Source organism: Scomber japonicus, chromosome 24 (assembly GCF_027409825.1).
Source record: "Scomber japonicus isolate fScoJap1 chromosome 24, fScoJap1.pri, whole genome shotgun sequence".
Lineage (NCBI taxonomy): Eukaryota > Metazoa > Chordata > Actinopteri > Scombriformes > Scombridae > Scomber > Scomber japonicus.
In genome coordinates this window covers 6,250,540-6,271,395 of record NC_070601.1, presented here as the reverse complement: position 1 = coordinate 6,271,395, position 20,856 = coordinate 6,250,540, and the positions used below count along the sequence as shown (strand labels likewise).

The window sequence follows — 20,856 nt, the reverse complement described above, 5'->3', positions numbered from 1 at the left end:
GGCTATTATTCATATAATTAAATCAGTAAGAGAAAGACTGAGTGGCTGCAGACTGCAGAAAGTTAAATGGTGGTCACTTTTCATCAGTCCATCGTCCAAATCGTCCAAATAATATATGCAGAGGGTGGTGAGTCAGGGTAACTGACCTACTGGGTTCACACCTGTCCAAATGGACAAATGCTCACCAAGAAAAATAGGATTCATCCTCTGGGGAACATTAATGTCTGTACTTAATTATTTGCTATTTTGTCCAGTAGATCCATTCAAGGTGTTTTACTGAATAAGTGAAAACCTTGAGTCGCTGGCAGTGTTTGATGAAAAGTTAGAGGATCAGCAGAGTCATCAGGATTTACCATCGCTGAGGCTATGCGTATCTGTACCAAATTTTATGGCAATGCATTCATACATCAGTCATTGAGATATTTCACTCAAATTTAAAAATGTCAGCCATATGGTGGCCTGGAAGTGTTTCTAATGGGATGAATGTATGGAAATGAGAGACAGAGAGAGATATTGTCCATCATTGTCTTTTTAAAAATGTAGTCCTATTTCACTTTTTATGTCTACCTCCTACTCTTTCTTTCCTTTCTGTTGTTCTTCCCCACTTCTTTCTCCTCTCTCTTTGTTTGATGAAAAAGTGCAGTCTGAGTAAAGGGAGATAGAGACAAGAGATGCAGGCCAGTATTAGTGTGTGTGTGTGTATGTGTGTGTGTGTGTGTGTGTGTGTGTGTGTGTGTGTGTGTGTGTGTGTGTGTGTGTGTGTGTGTGTGTGTGTGTGTAACATTGCATTGAAGCACCAGTGAACATCTGGTATCTAAGATTTGAATTTAAAAAATTACTAAATGAAAATACAATTCAGCAGAAGTGCATGTTAAACCTGACTGACTTATCAAAAATTACAAAAAAATAAAATAAAACCATGCAAAAACCTAAATTAGTCTCTCATTAAACATAGCACACACTGCACACTCCAAATGTTGACAAAAACACTTTTTTATCAGTCTGTAAAACTCAAATTCCAACTTTTAGTTGAGCTACACCAGTAATTTTGGTGTTTCTTTTATCTGCCCTCTGCCCTTCAAAACTGCACTTTTTTCCCCAATTCACTTTAGTTGAAGATACCCTTTCATAGATATCTAAATGACGACCCAGGAACTCCATCTCTCTGATCTCTAACACACATTAATGTCATCAGCATAAGCCAACACCACCAGCAAGGGCCTCTGAGGCAGCCCTGGCAGCATAAGTCATGATAGCCTAGATCTTAATCTATTCAGAAGAGGCTCAGTGGTTTAAGACTACAGCTGTCCAGAGATAAGACATCTCTGTGTAATGCCTCTCTGAACCTCTCTGATTCCAGTTCTTAAAGCCAATTCTCTATTTTTGGGTAGAAGACCTATCTGAGAACATTTCTGCAGCACCTCCCACAGTTCAGCTCCCATGCATTGACAGGAGTGCTTATATAAGTCTGCAGGCGGTCTGTCCAGTCCCTCTGACGCTGAGCAACAGTGAGCTCCTCCATGGAGGCGTTGGCATCCAGGACAGTTCGCTCAGGAAGCACTTGCAGCATTTCGTCCTTTTACTCTTTGTGACAGTCCTCCATCCTGAAGAGGGCAATGTAGAACTCTACAGCATTTTATCTCATCCATGTTATCTCTGTCCAACTTTTTTGTGTAGTCATTTCTGAAATGGCTTCCCTCTTCTGTCGATCCCTCTCACCATTAATATTTAAAGACCCAACCCTTGCCTTATCCATAAAAGAGAGAGATGATATACAAAGAAGTAAACAGTAAAGGAGAGATCACGCAGTGCAAAACATTCATCATTGACCCTACTTATGAAGTCTTTTACCTCTTTTTTGAGAATTGTTGGTTTTTGCAGATGAAAACCAACTGCTTTCTGTGAAGTCAACGCACTTTTTAATACAATTTTCTGCTTTCACAGATTTTCCAAAAGTTAAATCTAGGAAGCCATTAATTTCCTGTAGCACGTACAGATCGTGCCAACCCTCCTGCTGAGCAACTGCATCTGCTGATTGCTCATCCGGTGGAGCAGTGCCATGTAATATCCCTCCCTGTATTTTCACTTTTAAGGAAACTTCCAACATCTGTGATGGACAGTTCGGAAACATGAACACCTATCAACAGCTGAAACGGTGACCCGGACGGGGAGCGCTGCAAGCGGGGAAACCTGCAGATTGACACTTTTCAAAGAGATGCTGTTCATTATTAAGTCAACCATGAAACACTCACACTTAAGGGAAACAACCACACCTCTGTTCATCCTGGAGGCATGGGGGGGGGGGGGGTTGTTTGTCCCGACACAGCCTCCCACAGCCAGGAGAATCTCCTTTACCAGGACAGATTGGTCAGGAACCCACACTCCATGTTTCAGAGACAGAGATGGCGTCTCAGAGTACCAATCCCCACTGAGAGACATGGCCCACTGTCTGCCAAACAACCACCAATCACATCAAACTACAACCACAATTGACAATTCAATCTTACAATGAATACAGTTGGGGGAAAAAAAGTTTGACAAAATCACAAACTCTCAGCCAAAGTCATCACACTCCCCACCACAAAACTCCCCACATGCACAGAGACAGACAGAGATCTCCTTTGTGACGTTGTCTTTTTTTGATTTAGTCTTGTTTCACTTTCTTTCTCTGCGCCATTCTTTCTTTCTTTCCTTTTATGTCTTTCTTCCTCTCTTACTCTTTTCTCCTCTCCCTTTGTTTGATGAAAAAGTGCAGTCTTGGCGTTTCAGTCTCATATCAAATGCTCATGTGCGCAAAGGGAGAGAGACAAAAGATGCCAGCCAGTGTTACTCTGTGTGTGTGTGTGTGTGTGTGTGTGTGTGTGTGTAAGAAGAACATTGCATTGAAGCACCAGTGAACATCTGGCCTATGTGGCAATGATTGGTTGGGGAAGTTCCTCAGGATATAACACTTGAAAATGTCTTGGCATGTTCACGACAACAGCAGTGCAGTTTGTGCAGTGTGTGTGTGTGTGTGTGTGTGTGTGTGCGTGCTGACTGTTTTGTGTGTATGAACAAGCACTGGTAAGTGATTATACAGTATTTGTGATATGTGTGAGGGATGATTATATTGCGGGTGTGTGAGATAACTATTATGTGAATGAGTTTAAGATGATTGTATTCTTATGCGTGTGTGTGAGTAGTTATCGAACGGTATTTGTGTGTAAAATTGTATTGTGTGTGTGTGTTGGGAGCTTTTACTTCCCACCATTAGCTCTAAACCCTTTTTTTGAGCAGGCGGCTGATTCTTCCCTTGATTACTATTTAGACTTCCACTCGTTTACTGAGCACCATCTCTCCTTTGTTTTATCTCTTCTGCCAGCTCGTTATCCTTCTTTCTCTGGAATCATTTTATTTTCTTTGCCCGTAGTTCATGACGCTGCGACTTAGGTTCAATGAGAGGCCAGTAGAAGTTAATTTTTTGTCTACTTTTTGCAAGTTCTTGCTTTCTTAACAAGTGCACATGCATGTCCTTGTACTCCATTGATATAACATATGTCTGTTGTGTCGGCGCGTGCCCGTAAAGGAGGCGGTGGCCCTCATCGGCGACGTCCGCCTGGTGGTGACGACGGGGCGGCGGGCCGTGGAAGATGCGGCAGGGTTGTTAAAAGTGTTGTTAAGAGAGCGGCTGGCAGCTGTTCCTGACAGGTTGGGGATGGAAGGGCAGATGGTGTTTGATTAGCGAACAGACCGCTGATGGAAGGAGAGATGGAGGGATGGAGGGAGGAATAAGGGAGGGGAGGGTGGATATCAGTTTGGAGCAGAGGGTGAGAAGAAGAAGGAGAAATGAAGGGAGGGAGGGAGGAGGGGAGAGATAGGTGGATGGATGGATTCTTTGACTTTAGAGAGCTTGACTTTGATTTTTTTTAGACTTTGTATTATAAATATAAAGAGATCAAAAACTGAAAAAAATGGACAGTCTTTTTGACAAATCAGGGATAGATGGAAGTCTAGATGGCTGCCAGACAGAGGAATCAATTTATGAATCGTAAAAGGAATGGATGGATGACTTAGAGGGAGGGGGGGAAAAAAGAGCGATCTGATGGAGAGAAGAAGGGATGCTGAGCGTGTTGGGAGGAGGAAGTGAAAACGCTGTCGGGGCAGCTGTTCCAAACAACAATTAGCTTCATTCACCTGGGTGCCATCTTAAAGAACTGATGCAAATAAACCTGCAGTGCTGGCTGATTAAAGTCTGTTCAACAAGCTAACAGTGATTGTTGCAGCCGCTGATGTTCAGATTCAATCAGTCGTTCATTTGTCCAATGTTTTGAAGTGGTTTTATCATAATCGTGATAAACATATTTCAGGTTTTGGAGATATAAAGCTGACTGTTCTCAGATACAAAAAAAATTCAGAATCTAGTGAACATTTTTCTATAAATCATATCTCTTACTGGACAAAAGCATGGAACAAAACAGAGATTTTGAGCCCAGCATGACTTCAAAATCTTTGCTTCTCTAAACATGACTCAAATGAGCCAGCCCAAAGGAATATTTAGATAATCATAGTTTGCATCATTATTTTAAGAATTCCTTTTTATTTTCTGTAAATTTGACAACCCAATAAAGCAACCCTGTCCCTAGAAATTATGTTAACATACAAACTAATTGCTTTCCCAATATTGTTTTGTTGGCAAATGTAATCACTGCCTGGATTATGTTCACAGGCAATGTTTTCAAACACATGCTTTTGACAACACAGACTGGAGGATTTTTGCACATTCAGAAGGCCGTGGCTCTCATATGGGAGTGAATGCATATCCCTCATTAACTCATGTCACAAAAAAATAAAAAATAAAAATCAATCCGCACCTTTCCGACCAAGAAACCCTGGATGATCAGTGAGGTCCGGCAGCTGCAGAGAGGCTGTGACACTGTGTTCAAGCCTGGAAAGTGTGAGGCCAACAGCCAGCTAACCTCAAAAAGGGCATCAGAACTAAACTACACCCTATAAATAAAGGACCACCTCCACAACACCTCCGATCCCATGTGCATGTGGCGAGGCATACAGTCTATCATGGATTAGAAAAGCTCCAACACCTGTTCTACTGCCTGCGATACCTTACAGACCAGCTAAAGTTTTTCTACACCTGCTTTGACAAAGACAAAACTGACCAACCCACCAAAAGGCCAGGGCTCACTCTGACCATTGCTTGACATCAGAGGATCACTATGCAGTGTGAGGACATGGAAGGCTGCTGGCCTGGGTGGCATACTTGGACAGGTCCTCTGGGACCAGCTGGCTGAGGTCTTCACTACAATATTTGACCTCTCACTGTCCCAGTCCAAACATACTTCAGTGCCACCTCTATCATTCCCATCACCTAGAAAATATCAACCACATGTTTGAATGACTAGATACCCAGCACTCACCCCCTTGTGCACTCTTCCTTGACTCAACATAAAAAACTAATATATTTACTATATTGTTTCGTACTGTGTGTATACAGTATACTGTTGATTTTATGCCATGTATGTCCCTATTTGCATATTTCATACTTGCATCTCTTTACTTTTATACTTATGTGACAATGAACATCAGAAAACACATCAACAGCCTCTTTCTTTTCCACAGCCTCTATCATGGATTAAAATTCTCCATTTCAGTTTTTTTCCTACTAAAATAAGGATGTGAGTCAATGAACATACCACTAATTCTAAATGTTAAATTATTTGGTTATTAGTCGGGCTGTAATTGTTTAAATTGTAATTTTGTAGCAATGGAGATCCCTTCATCCCAGGCAATTGTATCCATCTACCAATATGGCAATGAATGTGAATAAAAGACTTTCTCACACGCCCCACAGTCCACTTTAGCTGCAGTTAACACAGATAAGACAGTTACAGCTATTAGAATTATGTTGAGGAGAGATTTTCCTCCATAATAAACTCTCTCCCTACTCCATAATAATAGCAGCCATTACCCAAGATGTATCACTGTCATGCCATCTCTGCGGACAATAAGTGTGTTTTTTTTGTTTGTGCAAGTGTGTTTGTGTGTGTATGACGGTGTGATTGAGAATGAAACAATCAGCAGGCCAACACAAACACAGCTGTTTTATTGTTGCGCTGCTCAGATGTGCTTTCATAGGCAGACGGCGTGTGTGTGATCATATAGAGCACAGAGTGACCCCACCTCCTGTTCAACCCTTCCTGCTCTAATGAAAAGGGCTGGCAGTGTGAGCTAATGCACAAGATACTTTTTCTTTTTCTGTCCATCCTTGAAGCTAAAATCTGCAGCAATGTCATGTAATGTGTTGAGATATGCTGTCACAACTACTGTGGGTGAAGTAATTGAACAAATACCAGAGATGAACATCATTTTTTAATCTCTATAGAACTTAAATGACCCTTTGTTTATTTTCCTGTGTGCATTGCTCTTATTTTTGATGTGTTGTCTGATAAAAAGTCAAAAGTAAAGGGGCCTTGGCTAATAGATGAATTGACCAGGGAGAAGAAAAGGGACTGCAGAAGTCAAATAGTACAAAAATCTTTTTATTAGGTACTAAATATTAGAAAAGCAAGGCAATCATTTTGAAAAAATATAATAAACCGTAATACACATAATACAAGGGTTCTACTCTCTACTATGGATAAACTTTTTAATCATACTGCAAAATATGTGAGTGTTTGTCTGGGGAATTTTTGCTCCAAAAGAAAAATATGATCTCACTTGGTGTTCACCATGGGGTCAATGTTAGGCCCATTATTAATTGACACACAGTATATTTCCCTGTCCCCTAATAACTTGAGCCCTGTTCATACATTATGATAATGTCTCAAGGATATCGATAAATGGATGTCTAGGAACAAGATGGAAATCCTGGTTATTGGGACAAAAGTTCACAGACAGGAAATCTCTTTTAAATTGTCACAACTGTCTCTAGAAACCCACCTCCGGTATCTCTCTTACATGCCTCTGAGCTGTGAACCAGCTAAAACTCCTCAGTTTATCTGAAACAGGCCATTTGATTTTTCCCTTGGGCTTTCATGAAAATTGGTTTATCTACTTCTAGCTTTTATGTTCCGAGCGGTGGAATATCCTACCCAGTCATGTTAGGTGTGCTCCAACGCTATTGTCTTTTAAAACTGAAAACTTTCATCTGGTTTGCTGGTCTTAGTGATGATTTATTTTATTTTATTCCTACTTTCTTTTTTAACTCATCTACTGTTTATGTGTCTAAATTAAGTTTTGCTTTGCATTGCTTTAGTTGTTTAAAAACAATTTAATACTGTACTGTATGTCACTGACTCTTAGTCTGGATTAAGCTGTGTGCTTATGTTTAAACCTCTATGTTGTAAATGTGCTTTCTGTTGAAATTGGATACCTGGATGAGTTATTTTCTCAGGCATAGCACAGCTCCTCTAGAGCCACAGAGGACGACTGTATTTACCTGATCACAACTGTGGAGTATCCCTTAAATACTGGTTTATTGGTTTGAATTTCAAAAAGGAACATGTAATCATTCAGTATTTTTTCTCTTTTTTTCTGCCAACTTTTTGACATGTTGTCGTTTTGTTATGTGGGTAACTGCCTGCGTTACCCATTTTGTCTTAATCTCATTTGACTTCTTTATAGAGCGGAATCACATTGTCATAGGAAGTGATTCATTACAGGAGGGGCACTTCATAGATTGAGTTACAAATAGAGTTTTGGCAATAGTTGCATTATTACATGCAAATGCGACCATATCATTACAAATGTTTGTAATTTTCTTTAAACTTGGGAAGTTTGTGTAACTGTGTTTTATACACACCTTATTTTATTCTAGTGTTCATATTTGTATGTTTGTAAGAGAAGGAGAGGCACATTGAGTGCTGGCACTTTATCCCATGCTGGTGATGGTGGTTGGCATTGTGTCATGCCAGTTGGTGTTTGGCGCCAACAAACACAGGACATGGTGTGTGTGTGTGTTTGTGTGTGTGTGTGTGTTGGTGTTGGAGGTAAGCGGTGTGAGAGGAGATGAAATGAAAGCTATGATAAAGGAGAAAGCATGCAGAGGAGAGGAGGCAGGAGAGGTAAGATGGGGAAAAGGTGAGATATATCAGTGATGGAGAATGAACAGAGGAGGGACGGAGCGCTGAGAAGGATGGTAGGGCAACAAGGGCAGACAGGCCGTGTCCCTGTGCCTTTGTGTATATGTGTGCGTGTGTATGAGAGTCTGTACCTATGTCTTTTTGTTTGTGTGTGTGTGTGTCCCTGCGTCTTTGTACTGGCTAATCTAGGCGTCAGCAGCTTTTTGAGGCTTTTGTGCTGACAATAATCACACAGCACTCCTCTTTTCAATTCATCAGCAACAACAACAAGGGATCACATGTCCCCTATACAGAATCCAGAGAGAGAGAGAGAGGGAGGGGAGAGAGAGAGGCAGAGAGAGAGAGAGAGGGAGGGCATGGGCAGAGTTAATTTGGCCATCATGTTGCCTAGTTACTGCTTGGGTTGATGCGATTTGGTGTGTGTGGGCAGGCGCATGCAAACGGTCAATGCCCTTGCACCTCTGCTCAGAGCAAACAGAACAGAGAAAAGTGCAAGCACACACTCAAAAACAATCACTCCTTTTTTTTTTTTTCAAAGAATAATTTATTTCATGTTGCAGTGTGATGGATAAACAATGAGTAAACCACTGGTCAAATCTGTAGCAAGCATTAATAATAATCATCATCATCAGAATAACATTAATAGGAATAATTATTTCAATTATAAATAACAATATCAGAGTGATCAGAGTAATTATTACATCTATACAAGCTACAAATATCAGCATTTTTCTCGTATGTCTTTTTTTTTCTGCTGTTAAAACCTTAAACACTTCACACATGACCCGGCCGGTGCAGCTGACCCTCATGGCTGCCCAGAGCAGAGAGAGTTTTTCTATTGATTACTTCCAGTGACTTCCAGTTTTGAATAGGTTAAAATGAGACACTTTTACATTTCTCAGTTGCAAATATGAGCTCAGAGAGTTTAAGGATGCATGATTGCACCACAGCCAGTGGTAAAGTCCAATCTACTCTTAAAAAGAACTCACTGTGCAGTGATTTGAGGTGTGTATCAGCAAAGGTTAGCCTGTTCCAGAGCACCATGAAGGAAATCTTGTTTTGTATCATGCCGTGATGATCCAAGAAACAGGCAAAAATTGGAATGAATGACTATTATATAAAAAAAAGCAATCAATATTAAAATAATTACTTACATAACGTAAATCCACATTTCATTCAAAATAACATCACAAATCGATGTAAATGTGATTTTCAGGTTAGGATTTTGAATATTCTAATAAAACATAACGGACAAATTAAGCCGTCAACACAAATAAAATAAAAAAAATGAAAAACACCAACCATGTTGCCTATTGAAAAGTACCATGTTGTACATTTTTCTTGCATCAGTGCTGTCATTTGTAAATATTATAAACCAGTAGCAGTTGAGCCCAATAGCTTATCACAGATTTACCGGTATTGGCGTATAAGTCAGCTGATGAGTAACAAGCCATGTTCAGCACAGAAATGCCAAAAATAGTGAATGTTTTTAGTTGTTTAGAAATAGTGTCGCCATTGCACTGTTTGTCCACCAGAGGGCACTGACACTGAAGTATATCGTTCACCTACAAAATATCTTGGTCACAAATCTTATATAACAAAATGTAAAGAATCTTTATCAAAGATTTTGGATTACTCCTTAATCTTTGTTTGATGGATTAAAACAAACTTTCAAGTTTAAACTGTAACGGCAAGTTCTAAAATGGGACTTTTGATTTTCTTTAGAGATGAAATGGTAAAATCTTGTCTTCGATGCTCTGGGCGCCTAAAGGCAACACGAGCCAAGAGGGGCGGCAAGGGGAGGGTGGGGCAGGGAGAGCCACACAGTCAAAACAAACACCCAATAAGTCTCAGTACAGTAAGAAGAGAAGGAAGTAAAAAGAGGATGGAAAAAAGAAGGGAAATAAACAACGACTAAGTTTGTTTTTTTGCCCAGTTTGTCTGGGTTTGCGTAAGGATTTGGGAATGCTACTGTGCTTTCCTATTCAAGAGGTGTGTGTAGGTGTGTGTTTGTGGTTGTGTGTGCATGTGTACAGTATCTTTGTGAGTGACTGAGGGTTCATAGAAGAGAGGCTGTAAGCTCATACAAAGGAGGAAAAAATACAGAAACATCACTTTTTTTCCAAAAAATGTCCATGTAACTTAAAAACATCCACAATAAAAAGATTTTCATATATTATCTTCTTTACTTTTAGTCCGCTCCAGACACCAAGACCACGGGCTGAAGATTGATCCGTGATCATCCTCATCCTTTTGTTCATCCAGAGAAGGATGGAGAACGAGCTTGGACGAGGTGGAGGAGAAAGAGGAGACGGGCTTTTCTGTGAGTGCAAGGAGGTTTTCACTTTTCACTGTTTTGCTTTCAATTTATAAAAGTCTGAACACAATTTGTGAATTTGAGTATCTTCGGACTCTTGAGTTCGAGCCCTCGACCTCATTCAAGAGGAATATTTTTTTCTCTATAAAACATCTTGAGGGGAGTTTTGTCTGTTAAAGGCGGGCTGACCGAAATAACCATCAACAAACCTCTCCGGAAGCCTCCAGCTAGTGTCACTTCAAGTCTCTGCAGGGCGTTATGAATGTCATAAAACACTTCCAAATGCCTTCCACTGAAGACCTCAACCACGTCTAACCCCATGCCTTTAAAAGTGTTTTTTTTTTATTTTTTAATTTTTTTAATTTTAATTTTTTTTACACAGTTCTCATGATCCTTCGAGGTTTGTCTTGCTTTCCGTGTTTCCTGCCTCGCCCTAGTCAGTCATGGAGGAGTTCTTGTAGACAGTTGGGGGATTTGAAGACCTCGGGAACCTCGCTGTCCAGTTTGCAGATCACCTTGTAGATGGCCTTCTTCCAGGACGGGTCCGCATCCTTGCCGGCCACAATGGCGTTGAAGAATTCACGAAGAGTCACCTGGACCACCTCTAGAAATCGTTCAGGGACCTGGAGGATAAGGAAGTAGGGAGAGGGGTAGAGAGAAAAAGGAAATTGTTAGTGACATAACTTCTTCCCTTTTAATAAACCGTCCCTTCGGTGTTGTGAAATTAAAGTTACAATTTCAGTATTTATGACCATAAGGAAGCTCTAAATACAGAACTATGCTACTTCTATATAAACAAACAACCTGGCGCTAGGAAATTGTTGCCGTTCAGCAACAGGAACATTAGTGATGTTGATGTTTGGCGGTGAGGTTCAGTTCACAGTCGGCTTTCCAGATCATCTCAATGGTGATGGATGGGACTGAGTTCAGAGCTCTTTGCAGGCCAATTTAATTCACACCAAACTGGGATAACCATGTCTTTATGGATCTGGCTTTATGCACATGTATTGGATAGGGGTGTCCACCTACTTTTGGCCATATGGGGTGTTTTGGCATTTAAATAGGCATGAAACAAGAAAACATGAAAACAAGTCACCCTACTGTTTGAATAAATGAACATTAGAACTGCAAAATAACAATTATTTTGATTACTGATTAATCTGTCAATTATTTTAATCACTTAATCGTTTGATCTACAAAGAAATGTCAATCATAGTTTCTTAGAGTCCAAACGTCTCCTGAAAATGTCTCGTTTTATCCTGAAATACAGTCTATAACCAAAATATATTGAGTTTATTGTCACAGATGATAAATAAACCAAAAAAATACTCACACTTAAGAAGCTAAACTGGAAAAATGACTAAATAATCCACCAATAATCAATACGAATGTTAATTCATTTTCTGACTAATCGATTAATCAAATTGTTGCAATTCTAATGTTGTCCTTGTCAAAGTTAGTGATATACACATCTAAAATCACAACTGCAATGCAAAAACAGAGAACGATAAAACAGTAGTTCTGCATGTTGAGAGGATTAAGAATTACGTTAAGTGTACGTGTGTTTCAGGTGTCCATATTTTTCTATTTCTGTACCAAGTTCTTCTTCAGTGCTGAACTTCCCCTGAATGTACTTCCCCTTTCTTAACAGTTCCCAGCTGTGTGTGTACACACACACACACACACACACACACACACACACACACACACACACACACACACACACATAATGACAGATGACACACTCAGTCCTTGACAATGGCAGGTGAACAGTTGTCTGTGATCTGTCACAGGCTGTGTGTGCACGCATGTGTGTGTGTGTGTGTGTGTGTGTGTGTGTGTGTGTGTGTGTGTGTGTGTGTGTGTGTGGCAGTTTAAACAAGAACGAAGGGATTGCTGGGATCCAATTGTCCTTTCCACATGCAGGCATAAATATACTGTCATCACAAGGCTTTGTGTGTGTGTGTGTGTGTGTGTGTGTGTGTGTATGCTTGTGTGTGGGTTTTAATTCTGTGTGTGTGTGTGCGTTTTTAACAGCAGAACAATACACACACAGGCGTACACACACACACACACACACATACGTGTACACAAACACACACGCGCACACTTATCACTCTTTTTTTCTGCTCTCCTTCTCCCGGGGGCAAGATCACACAAAGACACTAAACAACCTGACTAGGATTCTCTCTCTTTCTCTTCTTCTTTGTCCCTTTTTCTTGCATGCAGATGCAGACACGCACACAAATACACATACACACAGACACACACACACACACGCACACACACACACACACACTTTCTCTCTCTCACACACACTGCTGACTCCTCCAGACAAGGTGCATGCTCCTATACACCCCAACAAACTCTCACACACGTAGAGGACAACAGAGTGCCGTCTGGGTGTAACCCCGTCACGCGTGGCCGGACATGCCAAGGTTAGCCGCCACCAGAACGGATGAATCACCCCCCCACCCCTCTCCAAAAAAAAGAGAGAGAGAAGGTAGGTGAAGGTAGACAGAGTGTGTTAGAGTCTAGGGAATCATTTAAGGTGTGTGTGTGCGTATGTGTGTGTATGTCCATGAATGTGTGCGTGTTGTTCTGCTGTCAAACACAAGCACAGAATTAAAACACACACGCACACACACACTAAATGATTCCCTAGACTCTCATACACTCTGTCTGCCCTCACCTACCCTCTCTCTCTTTTTAGCTGGCCCCTTGAGACCACAGTTATTTCAATGAGGCCCTCTGTCACTGTCTTGCTACAGACTCTACTGTACACACACACACATGCATATAGTACACTCTCACAGACACACACAAACCTAAGTTTGAACTTTTCAGGTGACATTTGTACAGGTTAGTGTTTATAACAACTTATTTTTATAGCTTTGGCCATCATACAAATGATATACAGCGTCGCTTTGAAGGTGAAACTAGAATCAAATGCACCTGAATAGTAGCTTCAACTATGCACATCACACCCAAAGTCTTAATCATTAAACCTTAGCGAGTGCCTTTGGAAACATTTCTGTCATTTTTTTCGAGAGGCTACAACAAGACAAAACAGAAAAGCCCCCAAAGTCAAGCTGCTGTTTTTAATAGTTGCTGGGAAACTGTCCACAGGGACAAATAAAAGTTGAAAACTGAGCTTGATCTAGAAGATGAATGTGCCTTTGAGGCGTTCTCTCCCTCTTGGATAACATCCCTTCATCCTTTAGTTGTTTAAATTTGCTCTCATCTTTAAGGAAAGAAAAAAGAAAGAGAGGCCATCTTTTTAACCCCTCTCTTAGAAATTCTTTCCTCGCTGACATAAATATTTTGTAGATCTTTGACCTCTTTGAATCAATTTAGGTGAAGTCCACATTCACTCAGTTGAGGAGGTGCAGGAGTGAGGCTATAAAATCCCGATGCCCTGATATAACATCGCTCCTCACTAATCTCCTCTCTATTCTGCTTCTGCTCTTCCCCTCGCCCCCCCCCCAATGTTCATCTGGCCGTTGTTTTGCGATTGATATCTCAAATCACAAAGAGCTGTGAAACAAAAACCTGCCACGCACAGTTAAACAAAAACAGATGCAGTGTCCTTGACCCAGAAGGGCCCTTGCCTGGCGTCTGTGTTGCAGCGGTGGCACTGCGTTGTCCAGCGATGATGATTGTGTGTTTTTAAAATGTTTCAGGATGACGTGTGTCATCAGCGCGGCGGCGAGGGGGGGGGGCGTCGCTCAAAGTGCTGAAACAAGACTATGGCCGACGGAGAAAAAGGACATCGCTGATTCACAGAGAGGTAGGAAGACACAATCAGAAAGAATGAAATGAGGCAGTGAGGATATTCTGTGTCAACTGGACAAACACACACACAGACACACACTTGGGTCCAGATGCCCAGTTTTGCCTGGCCATCGTAAATCAGTCCAATAAAGAGATCTAAATTAGGCCATCATCAATACAGATGGGCCTGTTTCCCTAGTGTGTGTGTGTGTGTGCGTGTGTGTGATTTACTCCTGGCTTGGATCTTGATATGGTGTCTAGTTGCCAGGAGAGGGTGAGCGAGCGAGGAATGGGGAAAATGGGAAAGAGAAAGAAAGATAAAGAGGAAGAAAGACACTTGGTTCCCAGTAAACATAATTCGCATGATTGCTCCGGTTTGGTGGGTAAATATTGGATGAAGGGAAGCTCAATTACTCTGTCTTCACACACACACACACACACACACACACACATGCGCACACACACACACATACAGAGAAGGACAAGAGCCTGTAAATCTCTAAATCGCTGCCCAACAAAGAGGCCTACTGGGACGTCCTCCCTCCCCTCCTCTTTTTTCCCCTCTCCTCCTCTATCTCTCTCCCTTCGTCTTCCTCCTCGTTGGCTCTTCTTCTTTTCCTAATTTTTTTTCTTCTTCTTCTTCTTCTTCTTGAGAATTAAGTCTTCTAAGAAATCACAGGCTCGCTCAAATGTTTATCTTACATCACACACACACTCATCACATTCATTTTAAAATATTTGAAGTAAAAAAAAATTCTAAACATGCTGACAGAAACATTTAAAGACACGTCAACCTTTTCGTTTTTCCTGATGCATTCGCTGCTCGTCCACAATCATTTTCCACCGTGTTTGATTTTACTATCATTTCCATTTGCAAATTTCTCAGCCATTCATGTTTGCTATCATCATCCACATCTCTCTACATGCTGCTCAATTGCCTTTTTAGCAACCTTAAATAGCCTTTTATCACATGAAGGACAGATAAAAAGCTACATTAATCTCCCAACACAAAGCATCTCCTGCATGTGACCATTTTAATGACTGAAGCTAATTAAACTGTTAAACGAGTGACACCATTTCTAATATATTGAAAATTATCTAACATAAAAATCTATCACAATATTATCTAAACCAATCTCAATCTTGCTTACAAGTGGTGATTTTAACAGAAGCTCAAAACTGCTCTTACATTTACTATTCTTAAATCTTTCGTTGTGACTGAAAACACAAAAGAGCGCCACCTGCAGGCAGACAAAAACCTTAAGTGCAGAAAAAGCACAGCAATGAGTGCTTGGCACTTGGCAACAGTGACGTCTGCTTTGCTAATTTAGTCTTTTTTTCCCTTTTTTTTAAAACAAGGCTGGCCACAAGCACAAAAAGGCAGTGTTGCACTAAAAAATATATTTTTAGAATAAAGGAGAGCCCCTTTTATAAGTAGGTTACTTCTTTATGGATACACTGTCCCATTTTAACACATCCAAAATAGAAAAACTCAACATAGTAAGTTCTTAGTTTACATCAGGAATATCCATGACAGCGTGGCACTGAAGCACAAACAGTCATGCAGCTATTTAATCACTTTATAATCACATTAATCCCAATCTCTTCCAGCTGTTGTTCTTTAGTGGTGCTACAGGTTTTCACAAGTTAAATATCACGCATTACACTATTTTTATTATTACAGCTACATCCTGTAACCATTTACTGTAACCACAGTAAACAGTTACTCTCTTTTGATGCCGCTAAATTTGGTCTTTTCATGCTAATTATTGTGTTTTAAAATTATATTTATGTTTTTCTAGTGTTGCTGTTAATTAGGTACCAAAAACTTCACTGTACTCAGGCTCACACTACAATAATAGGATGTAATCCTCTAATTAGATTTTAAATTAGATTTTTTTTTTTACCATTACCGCTTCTTTGTAGAGATGAATGTCAGCATCAACACAAAAGAAAATGCAGATTATTGATTTAGTACCAAGGAAATGATACAAAATTATTAAAAGAATAGCAAAAAACTGGCAGATTTATTTGGTTTCTTTGGGAAAAAAACCCCAAAAAACAGAATAAATAACTTGAAATAAGCTTTAAATAAGCTCAGTAATAAGCTTAATATTTGTGCTTTTCCAGTATTACCTTTTTTTGTCTTATCTCACTCTTTCCTTTCCACCTCCCTTTCTTTCTTTGCATCTTTAAGCTCTGCTCTTTCTTCACCTCTGACATTCATCATCTTCCCTTTTTCTCTCCTTTGCTTTTTTGCAGCTGCCTCCAGATGGATGGAAACACACTCATTGTCACCGTGAGATGGATAGAAACGTCTCTGTTTGCGCGTCCTCAGTTGACTCACCTCTACCTATTCATCTGTCCATAAAGGTATGTCCTTTTTACCCGTCTATCGCTCTTTTTTTCCTTTTAAGTCTCATATGCTTCACTCCGTACACACACACACACACAACAGGCTCTTAAGACATCACTCTACAAACACCATATGTTTGATTCTCAAGGTGCACAAACAGAAAGAGACTGTGTGCACATGTGTGATGTGTCCTTTTTTTTACTTTCAGTCTTTCTACCTCCTTCAATCAATGTGCAGTCAGGGAAGTTGACACTGTGTACTGTACAGGCTCATTTGTTAAGCATGTTAAGTGTCTCCCTCTGTGCCTTTTTGTATTAATATGAGGTTTAGGGTTGTGTTACTTAGTTATTGATCATTTTTCAGCTCGCCTATCCCCTTTTGAAAGCATCTTTCTAGTCTTGCTACAAGATACGTCGCTCTTTAAAAATCTCAGGTGACCCTCACCCCGCACACACACACCTCAACACTCTATTTTGTTGCTACACATTCGCTGTGTGGCCTTGAGGTCCACTTTGCTGTGGGTCAGTCGAGTATTTTTCTATCATCGAGACAATACTGGAACTCTTTCATGTGCTGCTCTGTCTGTGGATCTAGCAAATACTGTGTGTTGGTGTGTGTGTGTGTGTGTGTGTGTGAGAGAGAGAGGGAGAGAGAAAGAGAGGACATATCATTTTTGTGCCAACACACAAGCATCTGCTTCCTTTTTCCTTCTCTTCACTCTGCTATCAGGCCTGGCTTTAGTCACACACACCCTGGCAGCAAAAGACACACACACACACACACACACACACACACACACACACACACACACACACACACACACACACACACACACACACACACACACACACACACATGAACACAAATGAACACACATACAAACACACAACCAGTAAAAAATCCTCTCACTTCTCTTCTTCTTCTTCCTAATCAATGAAAATTAAGTTAGCTTTTGTGTCTATTTTCTTTTTAAAGGGAGACAAACATTAAGAAACTTGAGCAATAACTTAGCCCATCTGTACCTGCATTTTTGTTCACTCCTTCCCAGTTTACATTTAGCTTCAAACTCACTCATGTATCGACATTAAAGAGACACTCCTTAATTTGTGTCCAAAACATTGTTGTTTTGGTTTGAAACTCAGGAGAGAGCACACCTGTCATCCGAGTTCTCCTCCTCATTTTTTACTGTACCTACGAGCTCCCAGAGCTCCTATTTCATCCATTAAATTGCTGATTGCCTGACAAATTTGACCTCTTGTATTAGAATGTCAAGTGTTTCAAAACATATATTTAATATCCAGGACTTATACTAACTAGTGTCTATAGCTTCAGTGGTCGACTAGGAGTTGAGTCAGACTACAGTAAATGTGCCTTTTAGATTGTGTGAGAACAACAATCGTGTACGTTTATTACTTGTCACAGTATGTTAGATGCCTATCATGAAATATTATATGTTTTGAAAATGCCGTATTCAAAATGACTGTCTGTGTCATCCATAATTTTGGTTTCTGTGCGCCATGCATGTATTTGGGAGAATGAGTTTGTTTGCGCTGTGAACCTTATTGAAAAAAAACAGCACTTGATTTCATGTTGTAATCTGGTTTGTTTGTTTGTAGATGTGGGTCAAAGCAGCACTTTTAAACTTCTTAAGCTGTCTTTGGTGGATGAAACTCCAGATAGGTTGTTGGTGGACGTTGGTGAACACTGTTTTCTCTCACAATTGTACGTTTTTGTGTCAGACAGCCAAATTTTTTAATCAAGCTTTAGTTGCCACAAGCAAACATTGTCTTGCAAAAGTGGATATTTTAGGATATTTTAGCTATGTAAAGAAAAAAAAAAGAAAAGATTAGCAGAAAAGTTAATTTTGAACATTTTATGACTTGTCAGAGATGTTATACTTTAGGGAGCTTTACGTCTCTCTCAAAATATATTTGCTGGGGCTAAAAAGTAAAATATAAATGTGATTTCTCTCAGGTAGAGTGTTTGGTGCAAGTTGCTTTAACTGCAGGTGTTTAGGGAAGATGAGGCCGTACTCTTGTCAATAATTTCTCCAGCCAGTCAGGTGATTTTTCTTCTGTTTCTTTTTGTTCCTGCTGCTCAGTTTCCTACTGTACATAGATAGAACAGATAATAACGTGCCGGTAAAGTGCTCTGTGCAACAGTAACCCGTATTCACACAGCTGCCATTCTTAAGTTCACACTTTCACTGCCAGCTTATGCAGCATAAAGGTTAAGAACAAACTCATAAATTTAAGGGAATCTATCAGTAGTTTCATGTTTAATAAATCACCGCTGTCTCTTCATCGTGGCCTCGGGGTCACACAGTGTTTTCCAGCTGCCATATTAAACTGTGACACTGAAGGTAAAAGTGTAGACTGGAGGTTCCTCCAGGACATCAGCAATATGTTTCCTTCTCTGCTGCTCTTTTGTCAATCAGTCACTGATCTCACTGTCACTCGGACAATGGCAATAAAGTTTCTCTTTGTTCAGACTGCATGTGACCGAGAGGAAGGGTCTGCGTCCTGAGATTGCGTCTGTGTGTGTGTCTGTTCCCACTATCTCACGAGTGTGTATCTTCTGTTCAGTGCAATCATTACGTGTGTCTTCGTATCTCAGGGCGCCTGTGTGTGTGTGTGTGTGTGTGTGTTTGTTCATACACGTGCTGTGCTTCCTTGCATTGGTGTGTGTTCTGTGCTTTTGTTAGTGTGTGTGCGCGCAAGTGTGTGTGTCACCCATAGAGGACAATAGCCTGGGTCATCTGACTGAGAGGCTGCAGACCACTAGTATCACATGACGGAGGCTGAAGGCCACGTCTTTGTTACCAGGCCTATTGTTAAAGCTAAGGAGACAGCTGGGGCAAGGGAAGGGAATCACTGCATGCTCAACACACACACACACACACACACACACACACATATAGGAAGACCTTACACGGGAACACATGCACCAACACATCCATACACCGTGCCCTCGTGACTCCAATCAGGCTCAGTGACAAAGATGATGCCTTCTTCTTCTTCCCAACTGGAATACTAAGACACACTCATATGCACACGCGCACACACACAGACGCGCACACAGACGCGCACACACCCTCTGCGAGCAGATAGCTATAATTATAGTGACAGAAACTGGCAGGTGGCATTGTCTGTATCATACTGCTCTCTGTGAACCAGACCCAGAGACAAAAAGAGACAGTGGGGAAGACTTCACGCTCATAATCACTTAAAGAAAAATATGTTCATACTCAACTCATTTAAATCCGCAAATACTTGTGTAGTACATTTAAGAATGGACAAATTATGTAATTTTGTCAGTATAACGAGGAAACTAAAGTGTATATAAGGTTTCTGTGGTTACGTTTAGCACTTGCGTAGGAGATGTTTGTGTATTAGGGAAAAGGGAATTTTTGGTCTATAGAATGAGTTAGCCTAAAATGTTGTTTCAGATGCTATGACACTGTTGATTTTGTAGATTTCTGGTGGTAACAAGAAGTATGTTTGTTATGGATAAGCTGGAAAACAAGACATCACTAGTAGTAAAACCTTTAAAAAACAATATTACATAAATCCTTGTGTTTGTACTAAATATCCTAATAGGTGGAGCAGATCAGTCAGAGAAATATGGAGGGGAGAAAAAGAAAGCAGGACAGGTTGTAGTCTTGGAAATTAACCTCCACCTAAAAAGGCTGATTGGTCACTCTGTGTGGGTGTGTGTGTGTGTGTGTGCCTTCTGGGTAGGTTACAAGACAAGAGATGTGAGAACAACAGACAGATAGAGGAGAAATGGGGGAAATGGAGAGAAAAAATACAAAAACAAACTTATGGATGGAGAGCAATTAGGTTTTCATATTTACCTCTGTGTGTTGATTCATAACAAAATGATGAACATAGATGAACATAGTCGGCAGCAGTGCATTTATTTGAAGCTGCGGGGCATCTTGTATGAGAAGAGATACTTGGATATAAAACCCACTTTCAGAATCGATCCCTGTGAGTCGAGATATGACCCCTTTCAATGGAGTCGTATGAAGAGGAAGCGGAAAAGATGAGTGAATAGATGAATAAGGAGAGAGAAAGGATGACAAAGAATCTAAAACGGTGGAGAAAGACATGAGAAGTTTAGCCTTTCATGAAGTGCACACAGCTTATGAAACCAGATAGCCCTGAAATGTGAGTGTGTGACCACTCTGTGGCCTCTAGGTGTATGTGTGTGTGTGTGTGTGTGTGTGTGTGTCTGTGTGTCTGTGTGTCTGTGTCATTCAATGTCAAAGGGCAGATTTTTGTAGCAGCCACACCCACCTTTCAAGGGAGGGTATCTCTGCTCTTTCAGAT

General features: G+C 40.5%; 1 protein-coding gene across 1 annotated transcript in view; it reads right to left on the bottom strand.

The window, feature by feature from the left end:
- Window positions 1-8,595: 8,595 nt before the first annotated feature.
- prox1a (prospero homeobox 1a) overlaps window positions 8,596-20,856 on the bottom strand; it is a 36,523-nt gene continuing 24,262 nt past the window's right edge. Inside the window, exon 7 of the mRNA XM_053314727.1 lies at window positions 8,596-11,015. Within this exon, the coding sequence (XP_053170702.1) occupies window positions 10,830-11,015 (186 nt within the window). The 3' untranslated portion in view covers window positions 8,596-10,829. The remainder of the gene's footprint in view (window positions 11,016-20,856) is intronic.